This window comes from Stigmatopora argus, chromosome 8 (assembly GCF_051989625.1).
Source record: "Stigmatopora argus isolate UIUO_Sarg chromosome 8, RoL_Sarg_1.0, whole genome shotgun sequence".
Classification (NCBI taxonomy): Eukaryota; Metazoa; Chordata; class Actinopteri; order Syngnathiformes; family Syngnathidae; genus Stigmatopora; species Stigmatopora argus.
This window is the reverse complement of record NC_135394.1, coordinates 1,056,391-1,074,277: the sequence shown is the minus strand read 5'-3', so window position 1 is coordinate 1,074,277 and position 17,887 is coordinate 1,056,391. Positions and strand designations below refer to the sequence as shown.

Sequence of the window (17,887 nt, the reverse complement as noted above, 5' to 3'; positions counted from 1 at the left end):
TAAATATTCTCAAATGTTTTCTGGGAATTTAAACATCTTTTATCAGTCAAAGAACTACGTAACTGATTCTTGACCCATTTAACTCACCTGTAAATAATGGTTGGAGTTTGAGGGAGTGAAGGCGCGTCTCCTCCACACTGAAACCCTGTAGGTAATCTGGAGTAAAACGCCTAAGGTAGGACATATAACCAGAGGAAAAACAGTTTAATAAGAAATAAAAGCTCTTCTGAACAACGCAAGACACTTGCAAACAAACCTGAACAAAACATAGGAGAACGTGTTTTGCCCTTTGTCCTCAAGCCCCGTTTTTTCGATGGTGACAGGTATGTCACAGTCTTTAGCTCGCTCACCAAGCAATTCCTGGTCTCTTGGAAGAATTAGGAAGTCAGCCTGATCTTCAGTAACATCTGTGCACAAACATTTGTTTAAAGGAGGAAAAAAGCACTCTTAAAGTCACAAGACAGTTTGTTTGTTTATTAAGTTTTGTCTTGCCAAACTTCTTGCAACTTAGACTTTCTCAATGTCTTCATTTATCAGACTAAATATTGAACAGCAAAAGCAGCAACACATTTTAAAACTATTCTAGCTTTGTGTTCTGTAACAATGAACCCCCAGAAAGCTTTGTATTTAATCACCATCTATTGGTTTCTCCAATGACTCTTCCAGTTCCAGTTTATTCGGCTTGTAATCAGCTTCCAGTTTAAGGACCAGAACCTCCAGGTCAGCTTGGATAGCTACATATCCTGCACAAAGTACCACCTTGAGGGGTGCAAGAAATATTTAAATAAATAAAGTTGTAGCTTACATAGACCTACAGTACTTAATAGCTTTCAACTCAATACCCGACTACCTATCCGAAAGTCTGGAAGTCGAGAGGCAGCTCGCCCCATAACCCCCCATTCTAGCATGTGATGTTATATGTCTTGGTACGAGCAGAACGCAATTGCATTACAAGTGTTTATAATTGTCTTTTGTTCCTTTCCTTTCCAAAAACCTAACTGATTGCTGAAGCACCAAAGCAATATTATTAATTAAGAAATTTGGAAGAGCATTGCTTGTTTTGACTTAGAGGTAAGATCTTGAGCCCAAACCCGACCCGAAATTCGCGTTGGGTCAGGCCAAAAATGTCAATCATTACTTTGGGTTCGGGTCGGACCGGGCTTCTCTCTCTCTGAAAGAAAAAATCCATACTATAAAGATATGTGGTCTCTGTCGCTGCCTTTTTTTTTTTTTTTTTTTTTTAATAAATAAATTTTTATAAAAATGTATACTAAAACAATGTGTGGATACTAAACTAAGGAATACTTGTTATAAAATAAATAATTTGGAATTTTGGATAAAACGCGCTTTAATGTAATTGCAATTGGAGGCGTAGCCGCAGAGCCAGAGCATACTCTGCGCACGTCAAGTGAATGCCGCAAGAAGTTAAGGATAAACTAAAGACAGGAAAACTGACCCCAGAGCTGTGAGGCTGGCGCGCTAACCACTGATCCGCCGGGCCGCCTTCCTCACAAATAAAATATGAAACTTTGGGTTTGCTTTGGGCTCAGGCCTGCAAATTCCTGTGTGGCTCCAGTTTCTTAACTAGGTATACAATGCCTTGTGTCTGTCTTGCTACTGCCAGCAAGAAATTTCCCGAATATGGGATGAAATAAAGTTCTAATCTAATCTAAATCATGTTAATTGCTCGGGCCAGGCCGGGCCGAAAATTAATACCCGGGGGCCCAGTCAGGTCGGGCCGGATTCTGTCGGCCTGGTCTTACCTCTACTTTACTTGTGATATAGCCTTTCTGAAGGCCTGCCTATGAGACAAACACTCGACCACAATCAAAAAATGCATGCATTTATGACTTCTAAGGCAGACACAAAAGAGATGAAAAACTATTGACATTCCATAGTGACCAAACTGATCAGTTATCAGAAATGCTAAAAATAAGCAAAGGCAAGTTTACAGAAAATTTGTTTAGAGATTAAAATTACTCAAAGCATTACTAGTACTGACCTTCTTGGTGCTACTTTTTCCTAAATCCTACGCGTAAACATTAATTTTTGTGAAAACATTTTTTCTAGGCATACTAATTATACATCATGGCCATCAAGGTGTGCCACAAAATTAAAACCCTCAATCCCCCAAATCTCTCGCATGTACGTAGGTACATGTGTTTTATGTAATTTAGGCAGTAGTGTGTCGCCAGGGCCTTCAAGGCCTTCTCTGCTGGCCTAAGAAATATCTGAATCACAGACTGATGTTAATTATATTTTGTCCATGAATACTTATTAAATAATTCCAAATTGTCTGTTAGCTTCCTTTCATTGCTTTTCCCCCTGGTTGCACTGCTTCCAGATGTGTGATTTCATATTGAAGCATTTAACCAATCACATTTCAGCCATTATTTGTTGCCATGGTCAGAAATCTGCCTCAAAGCCTTCACTATCAGTTCTGCAGGCTCTGCTGCATTAAAAACAAAAGTCGATAAGACTGTTGCTTTAACCAATCAGAATTCGATTTGGTGACATCAAGGCCTTCTCGCAGGCGTACGGATATGTCGTTGCTTTCACCAACTATGATTGGCTAGTGATAGATTGGACCAGCCAGAGCTACCAAATTGTATCTGGAGCGATCTGCACAAGCAAATACTATATTGTTGTGTTGATTTAATAGCGGGTTTGTCAACCCGCAATGGCTGAAGGAGGAGAAGAAATGGATTTGTTTGCAGATTTACTGTCAAAGCCATTTTCAAGACAGATTTTTCAAAAGCTGGACATCATTAAGAAAGGTCGGACAACTCCAAAGCAAGCAAACCTGTCACAACCGGGAACGAACATTTTCATCACTAAATCGATCAAAAACTTATGCCAGAAATACGACAGGACAGGCTCGATTTTCGGCATTAGCTTTGATGGCGATAGAAAAGGAGGAAAGAAAGGAGGATGGCTATTGTGTACAGTTAAAAGGGATTTTTGTTGAGTAAAATATGGCTGTATTCCTAAATACTATTTCAATTGTATGAGGTTATTATTGATTGGATAACTTTATTCATCCCGTATTCGGGAAATTTCATTGTGATAGTAGCAAGAGGGTGAGAATGCAGATACAGGAAAGGCATAGTTACACAGTTTTACAAGTTAGACAGTACAGTCGCAAAGGCCGCAGAACAACAAAGCAAAAGCACAAAATACAAAGCAAAGCAAATGGGATCATTAAGAATCACCAAATCAAATCATTAAGAAAGAAAAGCAGCAAAAACACAAAACGAGCAAGAGTGGACGGAGCTACCGCCACCGGCTGCCATCTTGGTTGCGGTAGCAAAAACGGATACAGACTCAAGAAAAAGACGTTGTAAAGATGATTTTTTATGTGTTGCAGCTGTAGCTGCAGTAGAGGTTTTATAGCCATAAAATAGTTTTTGAGGGTTGGATTGATTCCGACAGCTGAGGGCGTCACTAGGAAATTCACGGACCACCACTGAATTTAGGCTATTGCAGGCAGCAGTGTCACGTGCAGCAGCAGACAACATTGGATTCATTGTTGTCAGTTCAAGCACTTCATGAGGTCCGCTGAACCAGCAGCAGAAATATGACTTTTTCCATCTCCCAAATATATTACTGTTCCTAAGTAGTTCTAAATGTATCATGTAGTTAAAGTTTGATACAACTAAACTATAAATGATAAATGCACTGTAGTGGATTAAACATTTAATTCAAGCTTTTGCATACCATTCGTGGTACTCAATCCACAATTTGAGAACCACTAATCTGAGATAATAAAAACAGTTTAATAAGGATAAACATAAGCCAAATGTTACAATACCTGTTCAGGTTTAGTTGATGGAAGATGAAGGATGACAGAGCGTTCAAAGTCAAGAAAAGAACCGATTTGATTTGAGGTCGGATCTGGAGGGTAAAACATGAGACCTAAGAATTAAAAAAAAACTTGACTTATCAGATATAGACAAGTCAATTAATCCATTTTATATGACTTAAGGCTACTCTGTAGTTTTGAGAGAAAAATAAAGTACAAAAAAAATAAAACTTGATGTCACCTATATTAAATTAATTGTCCATGAATGTGATTATCACTAATCTTGGAAGCCTTAATCTTAATAGTGGAATAAAAAGTTAACCCAAAAAAAACATAAAGGATAAAGCCATCAACACATCCTTCATGAAAGCTAACCATTTGTTGTGAACCCCAAACTATTGTTGCATACTTGAGTGTTACCTTGATTCTGACTGGAACTCTGCTGAGTGTTTAAAGGTGGTTGTATGTTTTGTTGAGTCTGAAAATAACAATTTAAACTTTGATTTAAAAAAATAATATACACTCAATCACTTTGTCTAGGAAAGCAGGGTTAGGGCATTTAGGAAAATGTATTTACAAAAAGTCAAAACAACATTATGTTAAATAACTTTGAGCCAAACAAAGAGTACTAGAACAGCATTTTTACCACGTTTGGATGGTTCTGTCTTCTCAAGGTAAACAAAACCAAGGTTTTCTCACAGCCAACCAAGAGGTCACCTGTAACTGGACAACACGCAACAGCAACAGGAAGTTCTGAGAGGGGAATCTCAATTATCTCCATCTGTACTTCACCCCGTTGAGACGCTCCTCGAAGTAGGTGGCCCAACAAGCGTACACCAACACGAGACTTTTCTTCAGCCTGGTGATGTGATGCATGCATTGAAATGGATAGTATATAAGTATAATGTGCTATACAAAAATATGACTGGAAAAGCTATTTCATAAGTTTAGCCAAATATTTTTTAAGCCAAACAGACAATTTCATTAAATCTCTTCACATCACATTGTAAAGTGTGAAAAAGCTTTCGAGGTGTTTTTGTTATAACCAGATAATTTACACAAACTGAAGAAAAAGTCAATGTTTTATATATCACCTGGTAACGCCAGTTGGTGTAGGCTCTCAGATAGGTGCTGCTGTTCTTTTCTTCAATTGTGACCAGATAGTCCCCTAAATGGAGCCGAGGTTATCTCTCTTGCTCATACATTTAAACCATTAACCTAATTACAGTCGTACCTCGAGATACGAGCTTAATTCGTTCCGGGACTGAGCTCATATGTCGATTTTCTCGTAACTCAAACGAACGTTTCCCATTGAAATGAACTAAAAACAAATTAATTTGTTCCAAACCTTTGAAAAAACACCAAAAACAGGATATTGGATTGGAAGAAATGTTTTATTTGTTCTAATTCGCCATCTATTAACAAAGTAACACATAACTAGTGGTTTAATATTACTAAAATGTGTTTAATAGTACTAAAATTATACGGATTTCGAAGGGGGGAGAGAGAGAGACGGACGGAGAGAGGGTGGTGTGCTTTTTGCACGGCAACGCTATCGTAACGTAACATAAACAAATTTAAATGAACTTGGATTACGATGCAGACACTCAAAAATAAGTTTAATCGAACCCAACACTAAACTTAATTCTAATTTTGTTTGACATTTTGATACCTCTCTTCTCCCGGGTTGGCCCTTTTTGCCCCGCCTCCACACTAACTTTCAGTCAATATCGAGGGTTGTTGGAGTTTGTATTGCCTTCAAAATATTCCCAAAATGATGCACACAAATGTCCTCACAATAGGATAACGCACGACCACTTGCCAACGACAAGTAGTCTCGTATTAGCGATCGCTCCGCCAACGGGAGCTAACGGGCTAACGGGGAAAAAAAACACAGAAAAAATGCAAAGCTCCGCCCAGTGCTCGCAGAGACCTTACAAAGAGGGAGTTGCGACCAGAGACATTACACGATGGAGTTGCGGGGATAGAGACAGTGTCCATGATGTTCTTATGAGCAGCATCGCACGTCCACTGTCTGCTCGTAGATCAAAAGATAAATATTTGCCCGAAATTTTACTCGTATCTCAAATTGCTCGTATGTCGAGGTACCACTGTAATGATCTTATTATCGGAAGACGGTGAAGAAAAAGATACTACATACCAATGTTGCTGTGTAGGATGCTCCTCACAGTGCCCATGGTCGCAAAGCGGCAGATAAGTGGGCAGCCTTCCTGATCCAGACTGTATGCTTCCACCTGAATTTCACACAAAATAACCCATCACTCGGCACTACACTAGAAGGCTCTAGGATGCTCTTGGAAGGTGTGCCTATATAAAAATAAAGTACATATACAATGCAACATGTTGTTGTACACTAAAAGAACATATTTTTATCAATTGATTCTCTTCTTTTTTTGATTTTTTGCTTGTTTTCTGAAATATTGAGGCTTGTTCCAATTTTTCTGTGGTGCAAGCTTATAAATGTCATAATCTAACAATATAATGTATTAATTAATTGTTATGTATTTGTCATCATTATTATTTTATTTAATTACATACAAGTGACGCAGACAGATGCAAATTTATTTTCATTCATTCGTTTATTCTCAGTGTTTGGGGGGGTGCTGGAGCCTATCCCAATCAAAAACGGGCACCAGGCATGCGACAGCCAATTGCAGGGCCATGAAGACAGACAACCATTAATGTTCACACTCATATCTAGGGGCAATTTAGAGTGCCACCTTACCACAAATGCTTTAAGGATGTGGGAATAAACTGGAGTATCCAGAGAAAACCCCAGGAAAGCAATCAAACCTCAAACAGGAAGGTCCAAACCTGGGATTGAACTTTGATCTCAGAACCGTAAGGCCGATGCGCTAACCATTCTATCAGCAGGTCGCACACACACAAATAACCGAAATAATATCCTTTTATGCAATTATGCTACAGAAGAAAGTTGCCACCCCTTTCATCTATATGATTTTTAATTGCTTATACCATAAATGTCAGCAGAGCCAAAAGAGCGGTTGATCATGTTAGGTGGCTGCTTAAAATTTAACATGCGGTAGATTTTTTTTTTTTACTTGAGTTGTCAAGAAAGTGGAAAATGGGTGACTCATTTGCATGTCTACCTCACAATTGATAGAAGAGGGGTTCAGACCCAAGCCCCATCCTTTCTATCTCGAGTTTGCATTCTCCCTGTGGCTGCAAGGATTTTCTTTTGGTATTAGGGTATCATCACATATCCCGAAAACATACACACTAGGTTGATTAAGCACTCTAAAGCAACGTACAATTAAGAAAAAGATCAATTCAGATTTGGGGGATAATCCTGATTATTTGTGCATTTTGCAAATACAGTGGTACCTCGAGATACGATCTTAATTCGTTCCAGGACTGAGCTCGTATGTCGATATTTTCGTAACTTGAAAGAACAAACATTTCCCACTGAAATGAACTAAAAACAAAATAATTCGCCATCTATTAACAAAGTAACACATAACTAGTGGTTTAATATTACTAAAATGTGTTTAATAGTACTAAAATTATACGGATTTCGAAGGGGGAGAGAGAGACGGACAGAGAGGGGGGGGCGTAGGGGGGGGGGGCGCTTTTAGCACAGCAACACGCTCGTTTCATAACATAAACAAATTTAAATGAACTTGGATTACGATGCAGACACACTCAAAAATAAATTTAATCTAACCTTACACTAAACTTAATTCAAAATTTGTATTAAAGTTTGATACGATTCTTCTCCCGGGTTGGCTCTTTTTGCCCCGCCTCCACCCTGACTTTCACTATTGATGGGCTGTTTGCTTTTGTATTCCCTTCAAAATATTCCAAAAATGATGCACACAAATGTCCTCACAATAGGATAACGCACGACCACTTGCCAACGAGAAGTAATATATACTCCTCGTATTAGCGATCGCGCCGCCATTCGTGCTGAGTGACGGGAAAAAAAACACTGAAAAAAATGCAACACTCCGCCCAGTGCTCATGGATATCTGTTATACACGAAAGAGATGCGGCAAAAAAGACAGTGCGCTAAAATCATAAACAGCCTCTCATGTCTTGGCCACCTGGCTTTCTCGTATCTCGAAATTTGTCTCGTATCTAGAGATAATTATTTGCTCGAAATTTGTCTCGTATCTAGAGATAATTATTTGCTCAAAATTTGTCTCATATCTAGAGATAATTATTTGCTCGAAATTTGTCTCGTATCTAGAGATAATTATTTGCTCGAAATTTGTCTCGTATCTAGAGATAATTATTTGCTCGGAATTTGTCTCGTATCTAAAAATAATTATTTGCTCGAAATTTGTCTCGTATCTAGAGATAATTATTTGCTCAAAATTTTACTCGTATCTCGAATTGCTCGTATATCGGGGTGCTCGTATGTCGAGGTACCACTGCACAGTGTAAAGGGAACACTCCATATCTGATACAGTGGTACCTCGACCTACAATCAGCTCTACCTACGAGATGCTCAAGATACGATGAAAATTTCGATCGAATAATTCGCCCTAGATACGATCAAAATTTCGAGATGCGACCAAGTCAGGTGGCCATGGAAATGTCTTGCCACATCTCTTTCGTGTATGAAATATATCTACGAGCACGGGGCGGAACTTTGCACCCCCCCCCCCCCCCCTCGTTTTTTTCCACATTGGTCAATGCATACTACATTTACATACAAAGTAAACAACAAGGGATCGGCAGAGTTTTGCAAAGAAAAGGCGACCGTTGACAATCCACATTAAGCACAAAATAATTGAAAAATATGAGAGTGGTGTACATGTCATCGAGCATGCTCGGCAATACAAGAAGAATACGTCAACCATATCAACCATCCTTAAGCAGAAAGACGCAATTAAGGAGAAGAGGCCTTCCAAAGGACTAACTATAATTTTCCACCGGCGCAGTGACATTCATGCCGAGATGGAGAGCCTTCTTTTATTGTGGATAAAAGATAGTTCCAATTCGAAAGCCGCGGTGGAATTTATCAAGACATTTGCCTCGATTATCTCCCAGGAAAGTTACAACGAAGTTGCAAGAGTTTTCGGATTATGTAGAAAAGAGGCACCCTGACAAGCTGGCAAATGGTCGAGCGTTATCGTATTGTGATGACATTTGTGCGCATCATTTTCGAAATATTTTGAAGGGAAGGCAAAAACAAACAACTCTTGATGCGTTCGTTTTGAAGACTCCAGCTGAACGTGGAGTCAACCCGTAGAACAAAGGTAAAAAAGATTAAAACAAAATTAGAATTCAGTTTTGTGTAAAGTTACATTAAACGTATGTTTGAGTGTGTCTGTATATATTAATCCAAGTTAATTTAAATTTGTTTGTTCGGTTAGGAGTGCGTTGCCATGGATTAAGTCCCCCGATACCCTCCCCCGCCTGCTTCTACGTATGTATGTCCGTCTGTTTATCCTCTGCGTCTAATTTTATAGTTCTATTAAACACATTTTAGTACTATTAAACCACTCGTAATTTGTTACTTTGTCAATATATGGCAAATTAGAACAAATAGAAATGTTTTCCAATCCAATATCCTGTTTTTGGTGTTTTTTCAGAGGGTTGGAAAAAATTAATTTGTTTTTAGTTCATTTGAATGGGAAACGATCGCTCGAGTTACGAGAAGTTCGACATATGAACTCAGTCCCGGAACGGATTAAGATCGTATGTCGAGGTACCACTGTATAGGCTTTAGGCATATGAGGGAGGAATATTTTTGTCTGTTATTTTAACTCAATAATATTAACATACCTGTCAATTTATAAGTTTTTCATGTATTTTTAACGTTTTTTGATAATTTCAAATTGTGTATGTCGTATAACAACTTTTGTATGGGATTTTTTTTTTTTATTTTTTTTAAAGTCAGATTTTTTTTTTAAACCGATCTCGTTTTACCCATTTGGGCTCTAATCCGGATCGTCTCCTTCACTGAAAACGTCATCATCGACAGCTAATATTGTCATGCTTCAAGCATTTTAAGTGCACCCTATGTGAGTAAATATGTTCCGTGTAGCATATGTACGTGTTATTATCACTTAATAAGGGGAATTGCAATCATTAATGAGGGGCGCAATTGGCTGAGGTTGACAGGTACCGTATTTTCTCGCATATTAGCCGTATATGTAACTAAAAAAATGACTGAATCAAGGGTACAGCTTACATGTGCACAAGACTTGCTGTACTATTTTTCACCAGTATATGTCGGCAAAGTAACATTTTCTGTTTTTTGGTTATTTTCTGTTTTGCAGTAAGAAAACAACCATGACTGGATGAATTAATTCCTTATGATACTGACCCTAATAATGTGCTTTAGATTCATACAGTATCTCACAAATATCACGTGCGATGATTTTTCTTAAGATTTTCCCTTCAAAGTACAGACGCTCCCCTACTTACGAACATTCGAGTTACGAACAACGGTACATACGAACATGTCTGCGCATAGTTTTTTTCCCCCTTTTTTTTCCCAAGATGGTGCCGTCACGTGGAAGCCAGTGACAGTAGCTCTGTATATTCTTTTGTTTTCGTGTTTTACAGCCCTTCTATCTTTTTTTAAATTACATTTTAATATTTCTTAATACATTCCTCTTTACTTTACTTTGTACTTTAATTTTTACTTTAATGTTTTTACTACTTTCTTTGTTCTGTGAGCCTGGCTTCTTTCGGCTACGTCTTGTAGTGCTTCTTTCCGCCGCTAATACCGACACCTGGCGCTGTGAGAGCTCAGCTCACCCAGCATCCACCTTCCTCTGCCCAGTTCGTTGCAGTACGTAAGTGTGTGAACGTATCTCCAGTGCGCAAAGAACATTTTTATCATTAAATATCTCGTGCATCCATTATTCAATATGGTTGGTGAAAAGCAAAAGGCTTCTAGTGAGGGTGGTAGGGCAAGGAAGAGGCAAGCCATTTCATTTGAAACGAAAGTGGCAATAATAAAGAAGCTTGATGCGGGTGAGAAAATGGTGAGCGTTGCACGGTTATACAACTTGAATCGTTCGACGATCGTTAGTTAAATGTTCTTTTTAGTACAAACCAATGCAGGTTACTTATACAAGCCTTAAACATACAAATCCACTTATATAAACCTTCAATATACTTATATAGGCCTTAAACATACATTATAATACAAAATATAGCACTGAATCAACTTACGAACAAATTCAACTTATGAACAATCGCTCGGAACCTAACTCGTTCGTAAGTAGGGGAGCGTCTGTAACAGATTTGTACTCCCTATTAAAACCATAAATAAGGAGGTGAACATTGTGAATCAGGGGGCAGATTATACGCGAGAAATTGTAAAATTCAACAATTTTAAGGCAATTTTAAGGGTGCGGCTTATACGCGGGGCGGCTGAAATGTGAGTAAATACTGTATGTATTAATGATGAATATATGTATAACCTTGCATCCTCCAAAGGTGACCACAAACAAGGCATCACCTCCACAGCAGACCAACCCAGGCTCCTGTTCCACCTGGGGCAGAGGGATAGTGGTCATTATAGAGCAGGGGTGGGCAAACCGGTCCTCGGGGGCCGCTGTGGGTACAGGTTTTTATTCCAACCGATCCAACACAGACAGTTTAACCAATGAGGTTTGTGCTGAAACAAGAAGCACCTGACAGCAATCCACTGATTGCACTTCTAAAATACCAGATTGGTGGAAAGGTTTTCTCTTATAGGTTGGAACGAAAACCCACACCCACTGCGGCCCATGGTAGGATAGTTTGCCCGCATCTGTTATAGAAGGTAGATGACTGGCATTTATTTAGATTGGCTGTCTTGACAATTTACCTGCACTATCTGCTGTGAGGCGTACGGATGGCAATTGTATACGTGCACCATTCTTCATCCACCGTTATGAGCCCTGACTCAATGAAGCAAGGAAGCGTGGTAAGGTTTATATAGATCTTTGATTTCTGTGGTCTACTTTCACATCAGCAGACGACGCAGCACCCTGTGAGAACATACACAAGGTACAATTTAATTCTTAAATTATTCAAAAGAATATCGGTCTGTATACCGGATGCGATAGTAATTCATTAAATTATTATTTCCGTCACATACCACACCGGCATTGTGTTATTATAAAATTGGGGGATACACACCATGTAAATATTTGTTTAAATGCCATTTTTCGTATATGTTTGCTAGTTAGTCCACCAAAAGCAGACAACGGGCAAGTGTGTGCTCCATTCGTCTAATCAATATCACATGCTCGAGTCTTGTGAGCTGAATCAGTGGTTGAAACACCTTACTTAAGCTCATTTTCGCCGTCTCTCCGTCCACACTCAACTTGCAGAGTGCCATATTTGTAAATAAATAAACAAAAAATGTATTTACGCTACCTGTTTACTTGTTTTTAAAAAGCGTGTTTATCCTGTCTTCATGATCTAAAGCTGCCTTGAGAACACTTTCACGCTGCAAAGCAGGAAGTTGTCAACCACAACATCGCTGGCCACGCCTCCTTGCGCTCATTGGCTGTTTTACCACGTATTTTATTTCCTAGTCACAAATATAACGGGAGCTTTTCTACAATTCATTTAAACCAACAACAACATTTTTGTTCATAGTCAATGAAACCTTCTGAACATAGCATTTAAGAATCAATGATGTAATTTTTATTTGTTTTAAATTACGTCCTTCAGGCGGCATCTTTAAAATCTGCTGTTGAGGTTCCTCATGGGATATTTTGAATTTCATCATGAATTCACCTTAATCATTAAAATGGCTCGATGTGTACTTCATTCTATTCTGAAAATAATTTGTTTGATTCTGACTTTGCTTTCATACCACTCTGCAAGAGCCTTCTTTAAATCTCACATTTGTGAGTGTGTTCTTATAAAACGTTAGTCTCTTCATTGATCTCTTGAAAATTATAACATTAAATTAGGCTATCATTAAGATACACCGTTTTTACTGTACATTTCGTATATCTTTTCCATGACAGAAGATTGCACCGGTCTGTATCCACGCTTGAGGGCACTTTCTCCAAGCACAAGTTGCAGTTGTCAGGCCCCAGACGAGATTGGTGGCTGGTTGCGCCCGCCACCCAACCACAGGTCCTGCCTCTAATGACTCAAGGGCTGCCAGGTGTGAGTCATTAGCCAGTGAGGAGTATTTAAGGCCACCAAGATCTTCTCACAGTGAGGTACCCGCTTGTATTTTCTCGCCTGCCTTCGTTGATATACGACCTCTTGTTTTGCTCCCAGGATTCCGACTACGCTCGGCCTCCACGACCACGGATACGACTAACGACACGCCGACGCCATCCCCTCTGGTGCCTGGCCTTTCACTTGGATCATTCTAATAAAGATTCGAGAACCAGACTCACAGCCCTCGCCTGCTTTGGGGTCTTCCACCCCCGATCATAACAGCAGTGAACAGTCAAACAGAAAACCTACTACTCGGTACGGACATTTGGTGCGTGTGCTTGGCTGAGGAGCCAACGGTGCGAAGCTACCATCCGTGGGATTATGACTGAACGCCTCTAAGTCAGAATCCCGCCTAGCCGCGACGATACCGAAGCGCCAAGGAACTCCGGTTGGGCCACGATATCCGGGCGGTGGGACCTCACCCCGGTCGGCAAGCAGAGCCACTCGAGAATGGGCAAAGGGGAAGCGTTTTCCATATCCGGCGCCCCCGTCCCATAACCCCAATGTCGCACCGCATGTTCGTGGAGAGCCTGGTGCTAAATGACTTGCAGACGACCTGATTCTGGGTCGGGGTTTCGTACGTAGCAGAGCAGCCCCTCGCTGCGATCTACTGAAAGTCTGCCTTCGATCCAACCTTTTGTCGGTTCAGGACCCCCCTGGGGGATGCCGGTACAGGACTCCCCCTGACCATCCTGGATGGGGGGGGGGAGCGCGCCGTCCTCGGACGGGGTTCTTCTTCCCCCGTGTAGCCAGGACTCCCAAGGCCTAGATTCCCACTTGGTGCAGAGATACCCACTATGTGGCCGAGGCCGAGATTCGCACTTGTCACCGGGGCAGAGATTCCCACTTGTCACCTGGGCAGGCAGGCAGGCAAAGATTCCCACTATGTTACTCAGGCAGAGATACCCACTATGTGACCAAAGCCGAGGCCGAGATTCGCACTTGTTACCGGGGCAGAGATTCCCAGTTGTGTCTTAAATACGGACCCGGCTTGGGGCGGCGGGTACCGAGGTAAACCCCAGGAAAACAGACCCGGCTTGGGGCGGCGGGTACCGAGGCCGAGGCGGCCTATTTCTCCCCAGAGCCGCTCGGTCTACCAGGGCTCCAAATTTTTTTTTTTGGGTCTACCAGAGCTCAGAAATTTTTTTGGGGTCTACCAGGGCTATGGAGGTCATGGCGGCGGGATATGATTAAAAGTTTATCCACAGTGGCCGGGCTTGGGTTTGGGTTTAGGTTGGTGTTTTGGGTTAGTGTTTGGGTTTGGGTTGGTGTTTTGGGTTGGTGTTTTGGGTTGGTGTTTTGGGTTGGTGTTTTGGGTTGGTGTTTTGGGTTGGTGTTTTGGGTTGGTGTTTTGGGTTGGTGTTTTGGGTTGGTGTTTTGGGTTGGTGTTTTGGGTTGGTGTTTTGGGTTGGTGTTTTGGGTTGGTGAACTTGGTTGTTGTTAGGGGTAGGGTAGGGTGTTCCCCGGCAGGAGCGTGGCCGGGAAAGGTGTCTGTTGATCGGGGACGATGATGAGGACGAGTCGGTCCCGGTGGAGGAGGAAAAAAAAAAACGTTTTTTGCCCAAGTGTTTAGCTCATCCTCTGAGCAAGGGCCGCCTTAACCTCATCCTCCTGCCCGATTGCAGGAGGATGAAGTTAAGGCGGACCCTGCCCGGAGGATGAGCTAAACACTTGGGCAAAAAACGCTGATTTTTTTTTTGTTATTTTATATATATATTATTTTTTTATGTCAAGCGTGTAGTATGAGCTTCCTCCCCCCGGCAAAGTGTCTCAAATTCGGGTAAGTGTGTTAGAACTGAGCCGTTTGGGTGCTGGGTGTTATGTTTACCCAGCAATAGTGTCTCATCTCAGCGTTTTTTGCCCAAGTGTGCAGCTCATCCTCCGAGCAGGTGTCGCCTTAACCTCATCCTCCTGCCCGATTGCAGGAGGATGGGTTTAAGGCTGCCGCTGTCCGGAGGATGAGCTGCACACTTGGGCAAAAAACGCTGATTTTTTTTTCAAATTTTTTTGGGGGGGGTTGTTTTATATATATTATTATGATTATTTTTGAAGTTGTTTAAATGAAACAGTCCAAAAAGTTTAAAATGAACCCATGAAGCCCGCAGAAAGTTTTTTTTAGACCGATGAAAACGTTTTAGTTGTATCTGGGAATAGTTTTCTTAAAGCCCCCTTAAAGTTTTGTAAAACATGGGTAAAATTGTTTTAAATAAACAGGCCAAAATGTTTAAAATCAACCCAGGGAAAGTGCTTGAAAAGCCCCCTTAAAGTTTTGTAAAACATGGGTAAAGTTGTTAAAAATAAACAGGCCAAAATGTTTAAAATCAACCCAGGGGAAATGTTTGAAAAGCCCGCAGAAAGTTTTGTAAAACATGGGTAAAGTTGTTAAAATTAAACAGGCCAAAATGTTTAAAATCAACCCAGGAAAATTGATTGAAAAGCCCCCTTAAAGTTTTGTAAAACATGGGTAAAGTTGTTAAAAATAAACAGGCCAAAATGTTAAAAATGAACCCAGTGAAAGTGCTTGAAAAGCCCCCTTAAAGTTTTGTAAAACATGGGTAAAGTTGTTAAAAATAAACAGGCAAAAATGTTAAAAATCAACCCAGGGAAAGTGTTTGAAAAGCCCTCAGAAAGTTTTGTAAAACATGGGTAAAATTGTTAAAAATAAACAGGCCAAAATGTTTAAAATCAACCCAGGGAAAGTGTTTGAAAAGCAGGGTAAAAGTTTTGCAAAATACTGATGAAAATGTTTTAATTGTACCCAGGAATAGCGTTCTTAAAGCCCCCTTAAAGTTTTAAAAGGATCGGTAAAGTTGTTTTATATAAACAGGCCAAAATGTTAAAAATCAACCCAGTGAAAGTGCTTGAAAAGCCCCCTTAAAGTTTTGAAAAAAAGATCGGTAAAGTAGTTTTAAATAAACAGGCCAAAATGTTAAAAATCAACCCAGGGAAAGTGCTTGAAAAGCCGGCAAGAAATGTCGAAAAAGACCGATGAAAAAGTTTAAATTGTACCCAAGAAAAAGGTGCCCTTTTCAGGACCGCACCTGACCCGAGTGCAGTATCGAAGTTTGTCCGCCAGACGGCGAAAAGGAGCAAGGTCATCAACCAGGCCGGGTAAACGGCGGGAGTAACTATGACTCTTGTTAAAAATAAACAGGCCAAAATGTTTAAAATCAACCCAGGGAAAGTGTTTGAAAAGCAGGGTAAAAGTTTTGCAAAATACTGATTGAAAATGTTTTAATTGTACCCAGGAATAGCGTTCTTAAAGCCCCCTTAAAGTTTTGTAAAACATGGGTAAAGTTGTTAAAATAAACAGGCCAAAATGTTTAAAATCAACCCAGGGAAAGTGTTTGAAAAGCCCGCAGAAAGTTTTGTGAAACATGGGTAAAGTTATTAAAAATAAACAGGCCAAAATGTTTAAAATCAACCCAGGGAAAGTGTTTGAAAAGCCCCCTTAAAGTTTTGTGAAACATGGGTAAAGTTGTTAAAAATAAACGGGCCAAAATGTTAAAAATGAACCCAGTGAAAGTGTTTGAAAAGCCCCCTTAAAGTTTTGAAAAAGATCGGTAAAGTTGTTTTAAATAAACAGGCCAAAATGTTAAAAATCAACCCAGTGAAAGTGTTTGAAAAGCCCTCTTAAAGTTTTGAAAAAGATCGGTAAAGTTGTTTTAAATAAACAGGCCAAAATGTTTAAAATCAACCCAGGGAAAGTGTTTGAAAAGCAGGGTAAAAGTTTTGCAAAATACTGATGAAAATGTTTTAATTGTACCCAGGAATAGCGTTCTTAAAGCCCCCTTAAAGTTTTGAAAATGATCGGTAAAGTTGTTTTATATAAACAGGCCAAAATGTTAAAAATCAACCCAGTGAACGTGCTTGAAAAGCCCCCTTAAAGTTTTGAAAAAAAGATCGGTAAAGTAATTTTAAGTAAATAGGCCAAAATGTTAAAAATCAACCCAGGGAAAGTGCTTGAAAAGCCGGCAAGAAATGTCGAAAAAGACCGATGAAAAAGTTTAAATTGTACCCAAGAAAAAGGTGCCCTTTTCAGGACCGCACCTGACCCGAGGGCAGTACCGAAGTTTGTCCGCCAGACGGCGAAAAGGAGCAAGGTCATCAACCAGGCCGGGTAAACGGCGGGAGTAACTATGACTCTTGTTAAAAATAAACAGGCCAAAATGTTTAAAATCAACCCAGGGAAAGTGTTTGAAAAGCAGGGTAAAAGTTTTGCAAAATACTGATGAAAATGTTTTAATTGTACCCAGGAATAGCGTTCTTAAAGCCCCCTTAAAGTTTTGTAAAACATGGGTAAAGTTGTTAAAATAAACAGGCCAAAATGTTTAAAATCAACCCAGGGAAAGTGTTTGAAAAGCCCGCAGAAAGTTTTGTGAAACATGGGTAAAGTTATTAAAAATAAACAGGCCAAAATGTTTAAAATCAACCCAGGGAAAGTGTTTGAAAAGCCCCCTTAAAGTTTTGTGAAACATGGGTAAAGTTGTTAAAAATAAACGGGCCAAAATGTTAAAAATGAACCCAGTGAAAGTGTTTGAAAAGCCCCCTTAAAGTTTTGAAAAAGATCGGTAAAGTTGTTTTAAATAAACAGGCCAAAATGTTAAAAATCAACCCAGTGAAAGTGTTTGAAAAGCCCCCTTAAAGTTTTGAAAAAGATCGGTAAAGTTGTTTTAAATAAACAGGCCAAAATGTTAAAAATCAACCCAGGGAAAGTGTTTGAAAAGCAGGGTAAAAGTTTTGCAAAATACTGATGAAAATGTTTTAATTGTACCCAGGAATAGCAATCTTAAAGCCCCCTTAAAGTTTTGAAAATGATCGGTAAAGTTGTTTTATATAAACAGGCCAAAATGTTAAAAATCAACCCAGTGAAAGTGCTTGAAAAGCCCCCTTAAAGTTTTGAAAAAA

At 39.9% G+C, this 17,887-nt stretch overlaps 1 protein-coding gene and 1 long non-coding RNA gene across 6 annotated transcripts in view; one reads left to right on the top strand and one right to left on the bottom strand.

Moving 5' to 3' along the window:
- Positions 1 to 12,290, bottom strand: part of hps3 (HPS3 biogenesis of lysosomal organelles complex 2 subunit 1) — a 36,665-nt gene extending 24,375 nt beyond the window's left edge. For 2 of the 3 annotated variants that reach the window (XM_077607964.1, XM_077607966.1), the window contains exons 1-11: positions 12,173 to 12,290; positions 11,619 to 11,781; positions 11,230 to 11,301; positions 5,964 to 6,057; positions 4,897 to 4,970; positions 4,449 to 4,661; positions 4,223 to 4,280; positions 3,812 to 3,894; positions 636 to 759; positions 257 to 407; positions 88 to 170 (exon numbers count right to left, since the gene is read on the bottom strand). In XM_077607964.1, the coding sequence (XP_077464090.1) occupies positions 88 to 170; positions 257 to 407; positions 636 to 759; positions 3,812 to 3,894; positions 4,223 to 4,280; positions 4,449 to 4,661; positions 4,897 to 4,970; positions 5,964 to 6,057; positions 11,230 to 11,301; positions 11,619 to 11,669 (1,003 nt within the window). In that variant the 5' untranslated portion in view covers positions 11,670 to 11,781; positions 12,173 to 12,290. Of the gene's footprint in view, positions 1 to 87; positions 171 to 256; positions 408 to 635; positions 760 to 3,811; positions 3,895 to 4,222; positions 4,281 to 4,448; positions 4,662 to 4,896; positions 4,971 to 5,963; positions 6,058 to 11,229; positions 11,302 to 11,618; positions 11,782 to 12,082 lie in introns of all 3 variants that reach the window. The other variant, XM_077607965.1, reaches the window with a different exon arrangement.
- LOC144079292 (uncharacterized) lies at positions 11,520 to 13,621 on the top strand. Of its 3 annotated transcripts, none has more exons than XR_013301494.1 (3): positions 11,520 to 11,800; positions 12,775 to 12,917; positions 13,037 to 13,621. It is a non-coding gene; the product is annotated as an uncharacterized LOC144079292 (long non-coding RNA). The 3 variants fall into 3 exon arrangements; XR_013301492.1 differs by having other exon boundaries at positions 12,775 to 12,970; XR_013301493.1 differs by having other exon boundaries at positions 12,775 to 12,975.
- Positions 13,622 to 17,887: the final 4,266 nt, after the last annotated feature.